Consider the following 14,887-nt stretch of genomic DNA (forward strand, 5'->3'; position numbering starts at 1 on the left):
CAGGGAGGGGCGGGGCCGCAGACGGAGGGGCGGGGCCGGGCAGGGAGGGGCGGGGCCGCAGACGGAGGGGCGGGGGCGGGGCCGGGGCGGCGGGCGGTGACCCCGCCTCCCGCCCTCGGCCTACCTCGCTCCCATTGGCCCCCGGGGGCGGCCCGCTGCGGGGCGGGGCCGACGCGCAAGGCCACCCGGGCGGCGGGCCGAGGCCGCGGACCCGCAGCGGACGGCGCCATGGCCGGACGTGCCCGCGGTTCCGCGCGCGCCCTGCTGGCCTCCGTGCTGGCCGCGCTGCTGGCGCTGCTGGTGTCGCCCGCGCGGGGCCGCGGCGGCCGGGACCACGGCGACTGGGACGCGGCCACGCGGCTGCCGCCGCTGCCGCCCCGCGAGGACGCAGCGCGCGTGGCCCGCTTCGTGACGCACGTCTGCGACTGGGGCGCGCTGGCCACCCTGTCCACCCTGGAGGCGGTGCGCGGCCGGCCCTTCGCAGACGTGCTCTCGCTCAGCGACGGGCCCCCGGGCGCGGGCAGCGGCGTGCCCTACTTGTACCTGAGCCCGCTGCAGCTCTCCGCCAGCAACCTGCAGGTGAGCGGGCGGGCCGCCGGGAGCAGCCCCCTCCTCTCCTGCCCCCGGTGGCCGGCGGGATGGCGGCATCCTGGGAGCCGGCGCTCGGGCGAAGCCATGGGGGGATTCTTTGCCGGGACCCGGAGGACGGCGCACCCCTGAGTTTCAGGAGTCCGCTTGGCGTCTCCATTAACTGAGCCCCGACTTAAAGGTCTTAAGGATGCAGAGTTCTTTAGGTCGATGAGCATTTTGCAGATGACATCAGGGTCCTCCTCCTGAATGCAGGCTTTCCCTGCCGCTGTAGGAAGCCAGCGCACAAGGTCGCGCACAGGCACAGTGATCATGGCAAGCTTTGGCCTCCAGTGCGCACAGTGGCCTCACCCGTTTCCCACCTTCTACAGCGGCGCAGAGCCTAGAGCTGTGGCGGACCTCTGCTGCCCGTGGGTAGGCTCAGAGCCACCAAACCCAGGAAGGGAGCCTGATTTGGTCCTTTTGACAAAGATCTCAGATTTCAGGTTAACTGGAAAAGTATATTATCCACCTTTATGTTACTCAGGTGGGCCCAGAAGAATACAAGCTCCAAATTCCGAGCCCTGATCCACAGTTTCTCACAAACATTTGTAGGTTATGTGGCATCATCTTAGACCTATCCTGCCATTGGAGCTTTTTTTCTCTTAAAAAAAAAAATCTTAATCTATGTGGTTAAAGGGGTTCTAACATAAAGCATGCTTACAAAAACAGATAAGAAGAAACTGTTAAATCTCCAGCCTTGAAAGCCTGGCCTAGGGATGTTTACCTATCAAGAGGGGGTAGTCAGACTCTTAGGACAAGGTTTTTTTTTTGTTTGTTTGTTTGTTTTTAATAAATACTTTTAGTTGTAGAGGGCACAATACCTTTATTTTATTGATCTATATTTATGTGGTGCTGAGGATCCAACCCAGTGCCTCACACATGCTAGGCAAGGACTCTATCACTGAGCCACAACACCAGCCCCTCTTAGGGCAGTTTTTTACAATCCAAAAGGTAGGGACCATGGTTAGCTAGGCTTCTTGGAGAAAGGCTGAGAGAGGGGAGGGAACTGACCCTTTCCCCAGGCATTGGTTTCTTACTGTAACGTTTTTGTAATATCATTTCATGACCAGGGCTGGTTTTGCCATCACAAAGGGAGAGGTGAAGGAAACATGTTTAATTAGGTGCCTGCCATGCACCAGGCTGACCTTCCTGTCCCATTCCTTTTCTTTTCCTTGTCTCCTCTAATAACTCTTCGAAGTAGGTATTATTATCCCCGTTTTGCAAATGCAGAACTTGCGGCTTAGATGGGTTGACAGTCTGTGGCCTGTTGTTTGAAGGCAGATGGACCCAAGGCTTCAGACTGGCACCCATGAACTGAATATGGCCACAGACCAATTTTCTTCAGCACACCCAGAGTTCTGTTTTGTTTTAAATTTTTATCAGTTACCAATCTTTTTAAATTCAGGTTTTACTTTAAAGTTTAAATTGCGATCTTCTTTGGAAAGTTGGGAGCTCTGGTGACACCGGGGGGCCTCCGTTTTCTGAGCAAAACCGGAAGTAGCTGCTGCTTCAGCTGAGCACACACACCCAGCTCACCCCTGCTCATTCCCAGCCCACTCCCCTCCTTCAAGACAGACTGTTTCACTCCACTAGTGAGGCTCAGTTTGGCTGCCAATCATAGTGACTTGGGGAGACTTAAAAATGCACTTTATTCTAAAATAATACGCCCCCACTCCCAAATCCCTGCTGATATTCTAATGGGAAGGGGGAGGTTGAGCACCACAGCTGGACATGGTTGTGTTTACATTTGTGAGCTGACCAGGGTGTGTAGCATCATCCCCATGACAGAGGGGAGGAAACAGACTCCAAGGACTGAACAGCTAAGGGCCATCAGGTGGGACTCCAGCCCAGGTATTTGTAGGAAAACAATGTTGAGAAACCTACCCAGGATTTCAGGTTTCCATGAGAACAGGGAAAAGATGTGGCTATGTCAGAATTTGTCCTATGGCTTCCATCAGTGAGCTAGTTTGTTTCTGCCCTGTCTTCCCTCCTGACCACCAAGATGGGCTTCTCCTCATGGAGTGAGTGAAGTCGTTCGGGAGGAACAAGAAGACCCAGGTGTGGGGCCAGGTCTCGTGTATAAATTGCCTGTCCCTTGGAACTCAGAGACAGGTGGTGTGGTTCAGCTGTACTCACCACCAGGATGCTCCTGTGGTCTTTTTCTTTGTGGCCATCTCGGATAGTAAATGATCATAGGAATGTGCTGCTGGTGTTAGGGGTAATGGTACCAAGTTGGACTGCAGGACCCGAGTTGGAAATGAGATCTGGGGTTGATTCTCTGCACCAAGACCTCAAGACGACTGGCCTGTCTTCCTGACATTCTCCTCTTGTAACTTTCTAGTTTCTGGGCACTCCTAGTTTTTTTTCTTTGATTCCCTAAAAATAAGTATCTCCCAAAGTCCATTTCTTACCCCTCTATTCTCATGGTCCTGGGATTCTCGTGGCTTCACTTCCTCTTACTAAGATTCACTTCCAAATTTGTGTGTTTCTGACCTCTCCAGAGTTCCCCATTTCTAATACTTGCCGTTCATTTTTACTTCACTAGATGATAACACCAGAAATTCTGTACGTTTAAAGCCAGTTCTCTTCCTCCGGAAACCGGCTCCCCCGTCCTGCATTTCTGTTAATGGAATCGGTATTTTCTCATTGGATACAGTGGGAATTCACTGCCCTCCCAAATCCCTTGGTGCCAAAGTCCCGCCAGTTTTCCTTTTGCTTCCTCTGTGTCCATCCTTGCCCTCCCCCCATCCCACCGTTATCGCCTGCTGCCTGAAGCCCTGAACAGCTAGCTCTGGGGTCATCTGCCCCGTCCACCCTGCCCACCAGATTCACCTTATCACAGCGCGGCCTGTGCCCGGAGCCCTGACCAGTGCCCATGGCCTGTTGCTGCCAGGAGTTCCCTGGGATCAGCTGGTGGACCAGCTGGCCAGGGTGGTTTGGGAAGCACTGCCCAAGGCTGGCCTACAGACACTGGCCTACAGAATGCAGCCCACTCCTGAGCTCGGCCAGGCCCCTGCCCTCCGGCTGCTCTCCCAGGCTGGGCGTCCCCGCCTGCCTCCACTTTCCCGGTCCTGTGGTCTGGAGCCTTCCTTGCCTGCACATCAGTGTGTCCCTCACTTCTGTCCTGAGGTTCAGTAAGTCACAGGGCTCCTTACCCTGAACTTGGACATCTCATGGCCATGAGTTCTCCTCTGACCTGTCCGTGTCTCTGTTGTGCATCACTAAGGGTTGCTCAGGTCTCCCCCGCCCCTTCCTCTCCTCCCCGTGGGTCTCCTTGCCTCATCACTGGGAGACCACACATTTTAGCTCAGTGACTTGAAGGAGCTCTGTCCCAGCTCAGACCTTCTGATGAGACCCTGTGAAATGCGGGCATTCTCCAGAGCCACTGGCTGAGGAGCCAGGCGGTCTGGAGTGCCGGGTGCCGTGGGAGGCTGGTGTTGGGAGGGTAAGGAGCAGGGACTTCTGCTTGCCTCTGAGTCTGGGAACTCTGCTGTTGCCGGAGCAGGAGGGGCAGCTTCCCAGCCTGAAGTCACGTGCCGTGCCTGTTCTGCCCCAGGAGATACCCAGCAGCCAGCGTGACTCAGCAGGGTGACTCAGCGACTTTCTTGCTTACATTAGGCAATTAGCTGGTTGAGCAACTGGGGTGTTTTTATGCTCAGCTCACTTTAGAGTTTAACCCTTTAGACATTTCAGCCAGTGCTGTCATCTGCCCTGAATCTGGGTGGTGCTGCAATTATAATTTCTCTGATGAATATGGACGGATTCCAAGTCCAAGAAAAAAGTATATCAAAATAGTTCTTATGGAGTCACTAATTTTAAATATGGCCCCCCTTTTCAGAGGTCAGGATTGGTTGCTGTCCAAGTGTGTGGGTTGACCTTCCTGAGGGGAAGGTGGTATTTTACAAGTTGTCCTTTCATGGAAGAGTGACCCACTGATCCAGGCCTGGGGACATTATGTGTGCAACTTGTGAAATTCACTGCTTCTTCAGGAACTGCATTTCTCACGAGAGGGTCTCCATTTTGTCTCTGCAGGAGAATCCACAGGCGACGCTGACCATGTCTCTGGCACAAACTGACTTCTGCAGGAAGAATGGCTTTGATCCCCAGAGCCCCCTCTGTGCTCACATTATACTGTCAGGAGCTGTGACCAAGGTGAGCCATCGCCCGCACCCCAGGTGGCTCAGAGAGTGACATCCACCAACAGTGAGAGAAGAGCCTTCCAAGGGCAAAAGCAGTTGACCTGTGGCTGAGAGGCGCAGGGGGAGTGTGGGACGTGATCCCGTGGAAACGGAAACCTTTCATCCGGCACGTTCCACAGGTGTCCGTGAGACTGTGAGGAGGGTGAACCGTTTTCTGAAGGCAAACAGATGTGACCATAAAGGCCCTAGAGAAAGCAGCCCTTGCCGAGCAGCCCTGCCCGCGGCACTGGGCCCTCTCCCTGGCTTTGAGCTGTACAAGGCCTCCTCCATCTGGCCCCTGCCGCCGGTTCCACATGGCTTGGGCAGGGCACATTATGTAGGCCAACAAGAGCAGCGTCCCTGGCAAGAGGCCAGAAGTGCATTTGGACAGTTGGGAGGGTGCCAGGCGAAGGGATCAATCAGGAGGCCAGGTGTCCAGGACCAGGTGTCCAGTGCCAGTGGGTTGTTGATCGACCTTGTCAGTCGCGAGTATCAGGCGAGTTTGATCTGTGCTCGGAAGCCCTCCGCGGGCGCGGCTCTGTCCTGGGCGTCCTTGAGGGCAGGACATTGGAATGCGCTGGGCTTCCAGCCTGCTGCTGAAGATCTGAGCCTTCCCGTACGCACATCTGCGTGTGTCACACACAGTGTTACAGGATGAGCGTGCTCAGGTGGCTCTGCTCTGGCTCCTGGAGCATCTTATTTCAGTACCTTGTGCCCGTCACTGCGGTGGCTGGAAGTTTGTCGAGCAGTGAGCGCTGGCTCGCGCCATGTCCCTGCCCCATCATCCCCAAGCGGGTTCCTGTGCGTTCTTCACGCTCCCCCCATTTGCTCTCGAGTCCTTCAGTGTGCGGTCAGGATTTGTGGCTGAACAGACTCTTGGGGTTGGTAGGTTGCTAGATCACACGCCCTCAGCAGTGAGGACACGGCGTCCCATGCAATAAGAAGCCTCATCTCACTTCTGTCCTTTAGGTGAACGACACAGAAGTGGACTTCGCCAAGCACTCGTTGTTCATCCGACACCCAGAGATGAAAACCTGGCCTTCCAGCCACAACTGGTTCTTTGCTAAGTTGAATATAACCAATATCTGGGTCCTCGACTACTTTGGTGGACCCAAAATAGTGACACCTGAAGAATATTATAACGTCACACTTCAGTAAGTGTCTGCACCCCTTTCTCCTTCTCAGGGCTGCAGCCCTTACGGAGGTCTCAGTCTCCTCATGTGCAGACCCCTTAGCAGGTCGGAAAGCCCGTGACCCCATCTCAGAACAATACCTTTAAATGCACAAACGTTAGGATTACAAAGCCAGCTATTCAACTGTATTGAAACGTATTTATAGATGTTTGTAAATGCATGGAGTAGAATTAAGCTTTTTTTTTTTTTTTTTGTACCAGGGATTGAACTCGGGGACACTCAACCACGGAGCCACATCCCCAGCCCTTTTTTCTATTTTATTTAGAGACACGGTCTCACTAAGTTTCTTGGGGCCTTGCTAACTTGCTGAGGCTGGCTTTGAACTTGCCATCCTCCTGCCTCAGCCTCCTGAGCTGCTGGGATTACAGGTGTGCCCCACTGTGCCCAGTTGTAATTAAGCTTTTTAATCATTCAATAATATAAGATCTAGTAATGAGCCTGTAACTTTACTATCCAGACAGTAAGGACTGAAGACAACATTTTAAGACAACTTAGCAATGTCACGTGGTTTGAAAGCACCTGTGACTCCGGTGTTTCTGTGAGGACATCACTGTGGTCATGGCCTAAATTCATCCTGAGGGAAATGATAAGTTTCAGTTAGAGATTAATGAAAATGAGAAGCAGTTTTCCATCCAAGTTCACAGACCCCTGAACTGCGTCTGCAGGCCTGGCCCTCAGGTGGGGAGCTCATTTAAGGCTGTGCTTGTTGGGCGCTGGACAGAGCCCTGTCATAACCCCTGGTGGCATTTTCTCGTGAGACTCTGTGCTCTGGACTGAGCCAGCACCCGGTTCCTCTCCGTCAGCCTGCAGTGCCGTGGGTGCCTGAGGGAGGTTGGGTTTCCCCCACCAGGAGGGGGACTGCCTGTGGCTGCATGCAGAAGGGCCAGAGGCCAGGGTCCTCTCCTGGGCTGCAGAGCATCGTACTTGGTAGGAATAGAGGTGGCACTTACATATCGTGACAGGGAACAGTTTACAAGGAGGACAACAGTGACACGCAGGCACTCTTGGGGGGTCAAGGAACACTCTGGGAAGGCAGGCATCTTTGGGTAATGTGTCCAAGGGCAGTGCTTGCTTTAATAACAGAATCAAATTGTTTTCCTGGAAGTCTCCACACTGAATAAGTGAGGTCAACAGACACTTCTGAGGTTCCCACTCTTGAAGGCCGACCAGTGCGCACTTCCCTGCAGCCCAGAGATGAGACGGAACAGCTTCTCCTTGTCCTGAGAGGAGGACCAAAGACAAGAGCAGGGCGCCTCCCCGAGACTGAGCACCAGCACTCTTGGGAGTGGGTGCTGCCTGGCCGCTGCCCTGGGTGGCCAGTCGAGGACCCCTGACTAGCACACGTCCATTTCAGGGTCTGGGAGTGGCCACCCCTGGAGGAGTGAACAGTATTGTCTGGTGGGCCAGGGCCTGCACCTTCCTGGGGAGCCACCTCCAGATCAGCAGCCACCTTGCTTGGCTGTGGCGGGCTGAGCAGGGGGTGAATGCCGCAAAGCCCTGGGCATCCGACATGTTTGGCTGGGACGGAGTCTCCAGAGAGCCTCCACACAAGTGTCCCTGATAGGGCCCGACTGGAGGTGGTCTGCCTCATGGCGCCCGGGGCCACTGTCCTCCAGCAAATCCGCGCACTGCGTGGGAGGGCGAAAGCTTGATGGGGTGTTTGCTGGCGCCCAGTTCCTATGAGGACAAGCCCGCCTCCGGTCACGAAAGTCCACGCAGCTCAGAGCTTGTCCTGGGATCCCTTGTTCACCTCTGACAACGTCCAGACAGACAGGAGGTCACAGGTGAACGGTCTGGTCTCCTTCACCTGGAGGTGGATTTCCTGACGCAGTGGACCAGGTGCAGCAGGAAGGTGGCGCAGGGTCACTCCCACTGGGCTCGGGGTCTTCAGGCACTGGCCAGTCGTCCCTACGTGTCCCTGACCTTCCTGTTCTTAGACCTTCAGGAGTCGCTCCTAGATGAGCCGCCGTGGCAACTGGCCTGTGTGTCGCTGTGTCCACGCCACTGAGTGGCAGATGGACTCAGAGTCTCACACTTTTAGGTCACAGGTTTCTCTAATAGAATGAACTAACTTTTAAGATTTGTCAGCCCAGGTTACGAGATGATTCTTCCTCTCTCCCTTTTCCAGGTGAAGCGGAACACGCCAGCTGCCCCGCACGCGTGAGGTTTCTGGGCCTGCCTCCTGCACACCCGTGGGCCTGGCGTTGTCCTGAGAGGAGGACTCTGAAGTCCCCTGGAATATCCGCCCATTTTCTACCTGCTGGTTGGCTTCTTTGCTTGCTTGTGTGGGACCTAAACTCGATTTCTTGGAAGTTGTGGTTGCCTGATTTTTTTTTTCATATTTTGAAGCAATTTTAAAGGAGAAATTCTTTCATATAATTAAAGAAAATTAGTTTCATGGATTCCAAGTGTTTTGCAGTGGTGCTCCTCGAAGAAGACCAAGTGCAGGTCAGATGGCCATTGGCATTTGCAGGTACTGGCATGAGTCCTTTATTCCTAGTGGCCGCTGTGCTGGGCACGTGCCCTTGCCCCAGCTATCTCCTGGCTGCTGGTGCCTGGTGCAGAGGGGCTGCCCCTATTAGAGTGGCCACATGATCCTGCCAAAGCGTGAGCCCAATCGCAGCTCCCTGCTCGTGCCAAGCGACCCGACGGTCCCGGGTGTTGTTGACCCAACAGAGAGCAGAACTGTTTCTTATGAGGAACATTGTAAACTTCTTACATTTTAAAATGACACTTTCCTAGAACAGAGGTAGTTCATAGAAACTTCCTGAATTCTTCCTAAATAGACACTTGGTAATCAGCCTCCTCCATTAAAAGCACACATGTTCAGTTTTGCCCTAAAATACGATTGTAAAGAAGGAAGGGAGTTTTGTGTATCTCCGCTATTCTTCTTTACGTAGAGTAGACTTGGGCCTGAACCAGTTGGGGCCAGGGTTAGTCCCCCTGCTCAGCCACTCGCCACAGCCTTGGATGTCCCCCTCAGCAGCCACCTAAGTCTACCTGGGTCATCTACACGTCTGGATAGCTCCTGAAGCTGCCTTCCCGGGTCAGGCCACCTGGGGGAAGAGACGGCATTGAAAGTCACCTTTCAGGAGAGAAGCCACCACTTAGTTTTAGATTCTCTTAAAAGAGGTGTCAGGATTCAGCAGGCTGCTGTATCCCAAAGAGGCAAACAGAAAAGAATGTGATCCATCGTGTTTGAAAACTAGAAAATGAACTGAAATCCAGCAAACAGCTTCTGTTTAAAAAACTGATTTGTATTAAGCTCAATAAAACAGTCTTTCTCAAAGCATCGGTAACTAGAGCGTGGTTTTAATAACGCGTCTTGGACTGCGTTCTTCAGCGCGGTGTTTACCACGCAGTTCCCTAGTCCGCTGTTGGGACCCTTTTGCACTTTTATCTGAGCTCACTCTGAGTCGGCCCGAGCAGTGCCCAAACCCCACTTCCCACTGGCGAGGGCTCACTGTCCTGGGCTGGGCACGGCCAGCCTCGGGCTTCGCCACAGGTGCTTCGGAACCAGTGCGGCTGGAGTGCCAGGTCGAGGGCTCCGTCAGGTTGCCCTTTGCCTGCTCTGTGAGCTTTGTCTTCAGCAGTTGGCACCCTGTGAACACGGACCCGTGCTCAGGTCAGATCCATCATACAGAGTAAAGCCGGCCAGGTGTCCACGGCAGATGCCCTGGACGGCCCCCTAAGTCACGGTGCAAGCGTGCTGCTGTTACACCTGTGGCCACGAGAGGGCACTGCAGACCACTTTTTACCCTGATGTGGGGGTTTCTTGTGTGGGCAGTCAATCAGGCCTCTGAGAAGGATGCCCTGGGCTGGGTTAGAGGTGGACGGCCTTGATGGCGACCCTGGAGTAAGGGCAGAGGGCAAGGGCCATACTGCCGCTGGCAGATCCCCTGTGCTGTCAGCCTCATCAGGCTTCCCAGCCTGCACCCTCCTGCCGCCCTGAGGGACACAGCCCTGGCCCCCCGAGAGCAAGGCAGATCCTGATCAAGAGCAGGTTCAAGTAGAAGGGGCCAGGCATGCTGGGGCACTTGTATTCCCAGCAATGCAGGAGGCTGAGGCAGGAGGCTCACAGGTTCAAGGCCAGCAGGGCAACTTAGCAAGACCCTGTCTCAAAAACAAAAGGGCTGGGGTGTAGCTCAGTGGTGAAGCATCTGTGCAGCATGCGAGAGGCCCTGGGTTCCAGCCCCCCCAGCTGACAGTGGGGAGGGGGGATGCTGAGGCACCCGAAGCTTCAGAGCCCAAATGGCTGGTTTGGCAGGTTTGGCCTTGGCCATCCATCTGCTCTGCTGGCCAAGGCCACTTGTCCTTACCAAACCACGGCCAATAGTCAACGTGCTTCTGTCTTCTAGCAGGCTCGAAGATCTTGCAGGTGTGCAGTGGGGTGGAGACGAAGCCATTATGGAATGAGGAAGATCAAGTGAAATAATGCCCACGTGTTCTCCTGTTGAGTGTCATGCTGTACTCGGGGCAGTACTCAGACTCATCACGAGGTCCTTAAAGAGGCCACTGTCCTCTAAGGGCTTGCTGCTCAGCCTCAGTGCTGAGTACACAGTGCTCCTGAGTCAGGTCAGTGTTCCCAGGGGAATTTCAAACTGCCTCCCCAACACAGGTGTGTGTGGCTCTCAGGTGCACAGTACAGCTTCAGTCCCTTTAGGACGTCAAGGGGACTCGACTCGATACCCATCAATCTTATTTTTCCCCTTCATGTTGTAAGAATTATATATTCGTGTAGAAAATACGAAAATAAGGTTTTAAATCCATGATCTTACCGGCTAGCACGGCTGCTAATATTTTGTGTTTTTTTCCAGTCTTTGCCTTGCTGTGATGTTTGAGCAAGGCTGGACCTTGCACATGTTGATCGCTGTCACACTTCTTCTGCTTTCTTGCAAGCGCATTGTGTTCCTAGGCACCATCTGAGAGGGCAACAGAATGCCTGCAGTCTTCCCTCAGATCCGATGCCCAGCTGCAGACTAGCCCTCTGTGCTGGTGACAGAAGCAGAACCCCCACCAAGGCGATTTAAGCAGAAAAGAGGAATTCACCCATCTTAAAGTGTGCCTTCAGGACTCAGTCTTCACCTCTGCTGCGCCCTCTGCTCTGCTGGTTCTGCTTGCAGCCAGCTTTCAGAGGGCAAGGAGGGTCCATGCTTCCTAGCTGAGCCCGAGTCACTCCTGAACAATCTGTGTTGGGGATAGGGTACCCTCATTGACTGAGGTCCTGTGTCTGGGAGCTGCGTCCTGGTTGACTGAGCCTGGGTCTGTGTCTGGGAGTGGTGTCCTGGTTGACTGAGCCTGAGTCCTGTGTCTGGGAGCTGTGTCCTGGTTGACTGAGCCTGGGTCCTGTGTCTGGGAGTGGTGTCCTGGCTGACTGAGCCTGGGTCTGTGTCTGGGAGTGCTGTCCTGGTTGACTGAGCCTGGGTCCTGTGTCTGGGAGCTGTGTCCTGGTTGACTGAGCCTGGGTCTGTGTCTGGGAGTGGTGTCCTGGCTGACTGAGCCTGGGTCCTGTGTCTGGGAGCGGTGTCCTGGCTGACTGAGCCTGGGTCTGTGTCTGGGAGTGGTGTCCTGGCTGACTGAGCCTGGGTCTGTGTCTGGGGGTGGTGTCCTGGTTGACTGAGCCTGGGTCCTGTGTCTGGGAGCTGTGTCCTGGTTGACTGAGCCTGGGTCTGTGTCTGGGAGTGGTGTCCTGGTTGACTGAGCCTGAGTCCTGTGTCTGGGAGCTATGTCCTGGTTGACTGAGCCTGGGTCCTGTGTCTGGGAGTGGTGTCCTGGCTGACTGAGCCTGGGTCTGTGTCTGGGAGTGGTGTCCTGGTTGACTGAGCCTGAGTCCTGTGTCTGGGAGTGGTGTCCTGGTTGACAGAGCCTGGGTCTGTGTCTGGGAGTGGTGTCCTGGTTGACTGAGCCTGGGTCCTGTGTCTGGGAGCTGTGTCCTGGTTGACTGAGCCTGGGTCTGTGTCTGGGAGTGGTGTCCTTCCTGGTCCAGCCTGGGTTTCAGGACCTTTTCTGGGGTTGGGGGTTCCGCTCTGTGCCACCTGAACCTCAGGGGTGGGGAATTTAGTTTCTGGAAGGAAAAGAGAAGTTATATCAACCGAAGGGACCCGGGGCAGGCAAGCACTAAGAGCTCTGGCCACTCTCCCAGTGTTTTAGGTTACTTCAGCGTTTCCTTGTCATAAAGGAGATGTTTGCCTGTGTTGTCTGCATTGCTTTTGTTTCCTTAGATTCCCTGCAGTGAAGTTCCCAAGCCAAAAGCTGTTGGTACAGGCTACAAATTGCTTCTAAGAATTTATACCAATTAACAGTCCGGCAAGGAGTACATCACAGTGCTCACTCTGGGCTGAGTTTGACAGTAAAAAGAATACTGTGTCTTTATAATTGGCAGTTTTTAGGTTACTAGTCACGGTGAAAAAGTTTTTAGTAGATATTTTTTCTTTGTGAACTGTCGGTTTGTGTTCTTTACCCAGTTATCTTTTGGGGATCCTTTTATTTTATATATATATGTATATATATTTTTTGCAGTATTGGGGATCAAATCCAAGGCCTAACTCATGCTAAGCACAGATTCTATAATTGAGCTTATTCCCAGGCCTTGAGGATCATTTTAAAAATTGATGTTGGTAAACGCTAGATGTTAAGTATATGAATTACTCAACTTGGTGCCAATTCTTGGTTTATTTTTCTTTTGAAAACAAAGGTGGGGACAGGGGTACACACCTGTAATCCCAGCTACTCAGGAGGCTGAGGCAGGTGGATAGCAAGTTTGAGGCCAGCCTCAGCAACTTCACAGAGCCTTAAGCAACTCAAAATAAAAAATGAAAATCTCTGGTATGTGCCTCAGCTGCACCCCTTGGTTTAATCTCATAGATTTTCACATTTCTATAGCAAATTTAAATAGCTTAATCATTTCTCTAAACTTTATTCTGTTCCTATTTGACAAGTATCAATTCTGATTTTCTTCCATTTTTAAGGAACACATTTGCAAGCGCATTGTGTCCCTAGGCATGGAGGGTAACAGAATGGCTGCAGTCTTTTTACTCTTAAACTTCTCAGTCCATTTAGAAAGCACTGTGCATGCTGTTTATCCCTTCCTTAATGGACTTTAGAACTGAGATCTTTTAGTCCAGCTGTGAACCCAAGTCTGAACTTGGATTTCTCAACAGTAGGGAGGACATTGAGTTGGCGCTGCTGCTTGGCCTGTGTGGCCGTCAGCGGGACAGTGTGTCTGGCGACTCTGCCGCCCTCAGCTGGGGACCCGGGGACTGCGGCTGGCAGAGAACCGAGGCCCTGCAGACATGCTCCTGTGATGGCCTCTGGTGGTCCCACATCCTAGCTGAAGCCTCAGGTTCCCCCAGGGAAGCCTCCACCGGCTTTCAACATCCTCTCCGCCCACTGCTCAGAGTGTGTCAATGCTGTGACCAAAGTGGGCTGGCCGTGCCTCTGCCAGGCCCAGGCCCCTCCCGCCAGCGTCTCCCACCCTCAGGAGCATGTTGTCCTTGACAGCAGAGGCTCTGCCGCTCCTGCCCAGTGTGATACTCCGTCATGTGTCACGGCCCCTGTGAAAGGGAAACAGATGTTTTGCTTGCAAACTTTCTACTTAAAAGTTTAGTGAAGATAGTGAAAAGTGGAGGTTGACCTAACTTGCTCTGTGACTTAGAATAAAGTCATTTATTTTGGTGAAAGCACATTTAAACCCAAGCTTGGCAAACTTCATTGAGACTTCAGAAGTCAGGCTCCAATAAGGAGCGAATTCCATGTTCCAAGCCTGGATGGATGCGTCTGCTTGATGGACGTACCGAGCAGCTGCACTGCGGATGTCCGTACAGAAGCCGGAGGTTGGGGCTGGGTGCAGCTCAGAGGTGCAGAACTTGTGTGTGAGGCCCTGGGTTCAATCCTCAGCACCCCACTTTCCGCCCAGAGGGGGAGAGGAGAAGCAGCAGAGGATGTTGAGAAAGTCAATTATCGTGGCTTTGTTTTTCAGACCTGAGGGATGCCATCTGTATATTCTGGAAGCCTGGTAGTTGTAGGCTGTTCAAAGTGCTTGGTGGGTGAGGGAGAACACCTCAGCCCAGTCATCTCTCCTGAGAAAAGGCTTTGACGCTGCGCGCAGTCAGCCAGCACCTCTTAGGTTGGTCCTAGACCTTAGGCTTTAGGTGTGCTTGTGTCCCTACTGTCCCCCACGATGGCACGAGGCTGAGGCAGCCGGAGCCCAGGGTGAGCAGCATCTGGGCATCCTGTCTGAGATCACACTCGAGGCGTTTCCTACTTTTGCTTCCGGGGCTCGGGAGCCTTGAGGGGTGAAGCAGAGGGGAGCCCTGGGCTGTGGGAGGAAGGCCCCTGGTGGCAGGCTGTGGTGCAGCAGGCGAGGTTAGGGACCCTGAGGCTGCAAGAGCCTGGGTTCCAACCCCGTCTGCAGCAGCGGAGCAGGAACTGGCAAAGACTCAGATGTGGAAGCCATCTGCTTTCCTTCCCTCCGCTGCCAAACCAGCTGGTAACTTTCTCGAAAGCCACAGTCCGATCGCCAAAGCACTGAGGAGTATCCACTGCGGTCAGCCGCGGCCTGTCACCTACCCCTTGCGACCAGCCCAGGACACAGGCAGACGCACGCTGTGTTCTGGTTGCCCAGAGGAGGGGCGCCCAGTGTCGGCCTGGGGAGTCCACAGCTCACAGTGCAGAGCTGGCCGCTGAGTAGGGAGGTCCTGCCTGCCGGCGGGGCACCAGGGACCCTCACCCTGCTGTGTGTGCTGTGGGGACAGCTGAAGTGGGCAGGTGTGGGGTCCCGGCTCAGGCCTGCCAGGCTGGGCCTGGGAGAAGCCCAGGGCTGCCGTGTGGACCGCAGCCACTAGGGTCCCGTGGAAGGCCACACCCAGCCCCACCTTCCAGGTCAGA

The 14,887-nt window shown here is 54.0% G+C and overlaps 1 protein-coding gene across 2 annotated transcripts; it reads left to right on the forward strand.

Moving 5' to 3' along the window:
* Window positions 1-208: 208 nt before the first annotated feature.
* Window positions 209-9,293, forward strand: Creg1 (cellular repressor of E1A stimulated genes 1). Of its 2 annotated transcripts, XM_027922841.2 has the most exons (4): window positions 209-579; window positions 4,663-4,782; window positions 5,778-5,962; window positions 8,130-9,293. In XM_027922841.2, exons 1-4 carry the CDS (start codon window positions 229-231, stop codon window positions 8,131-8,133), a joined length of 660 nt encoding a protein of 219 aa, XP_027778642.1. In that variant the 5' UTR covers window positions 209-228; the 3' UTR covers window positions 8,134-9,293. The 2 variants fall into 2 exon arrangements, with proteins under 2 accessions (XP_027778642.1, XP_027778643.1); XM_027922842.2 differs by lacking the exon at window positions 8,130-9,293 and having other exon boundaries at window positions 5,778-5,966.
* Window positions 9,294-14,887: the final 5,594 nt, after the last annotated feature.

Source organism: Marmota flaviventris, chromosome 12, assembly GCF_047511675.1.
Source record: "Marmota flaviventris isolate mMarFla1 chromosome 12, mMarFla1.hap1, whole genome shotgun sequence".
In the NCBI taxonomy this organism is placed as follows: domain Eukaryota; kingdom Metazoa; phylum Chordata; class Mammalia; order Rodentia; family Sciuridae; genus Marmota; species Marmota flaviventris.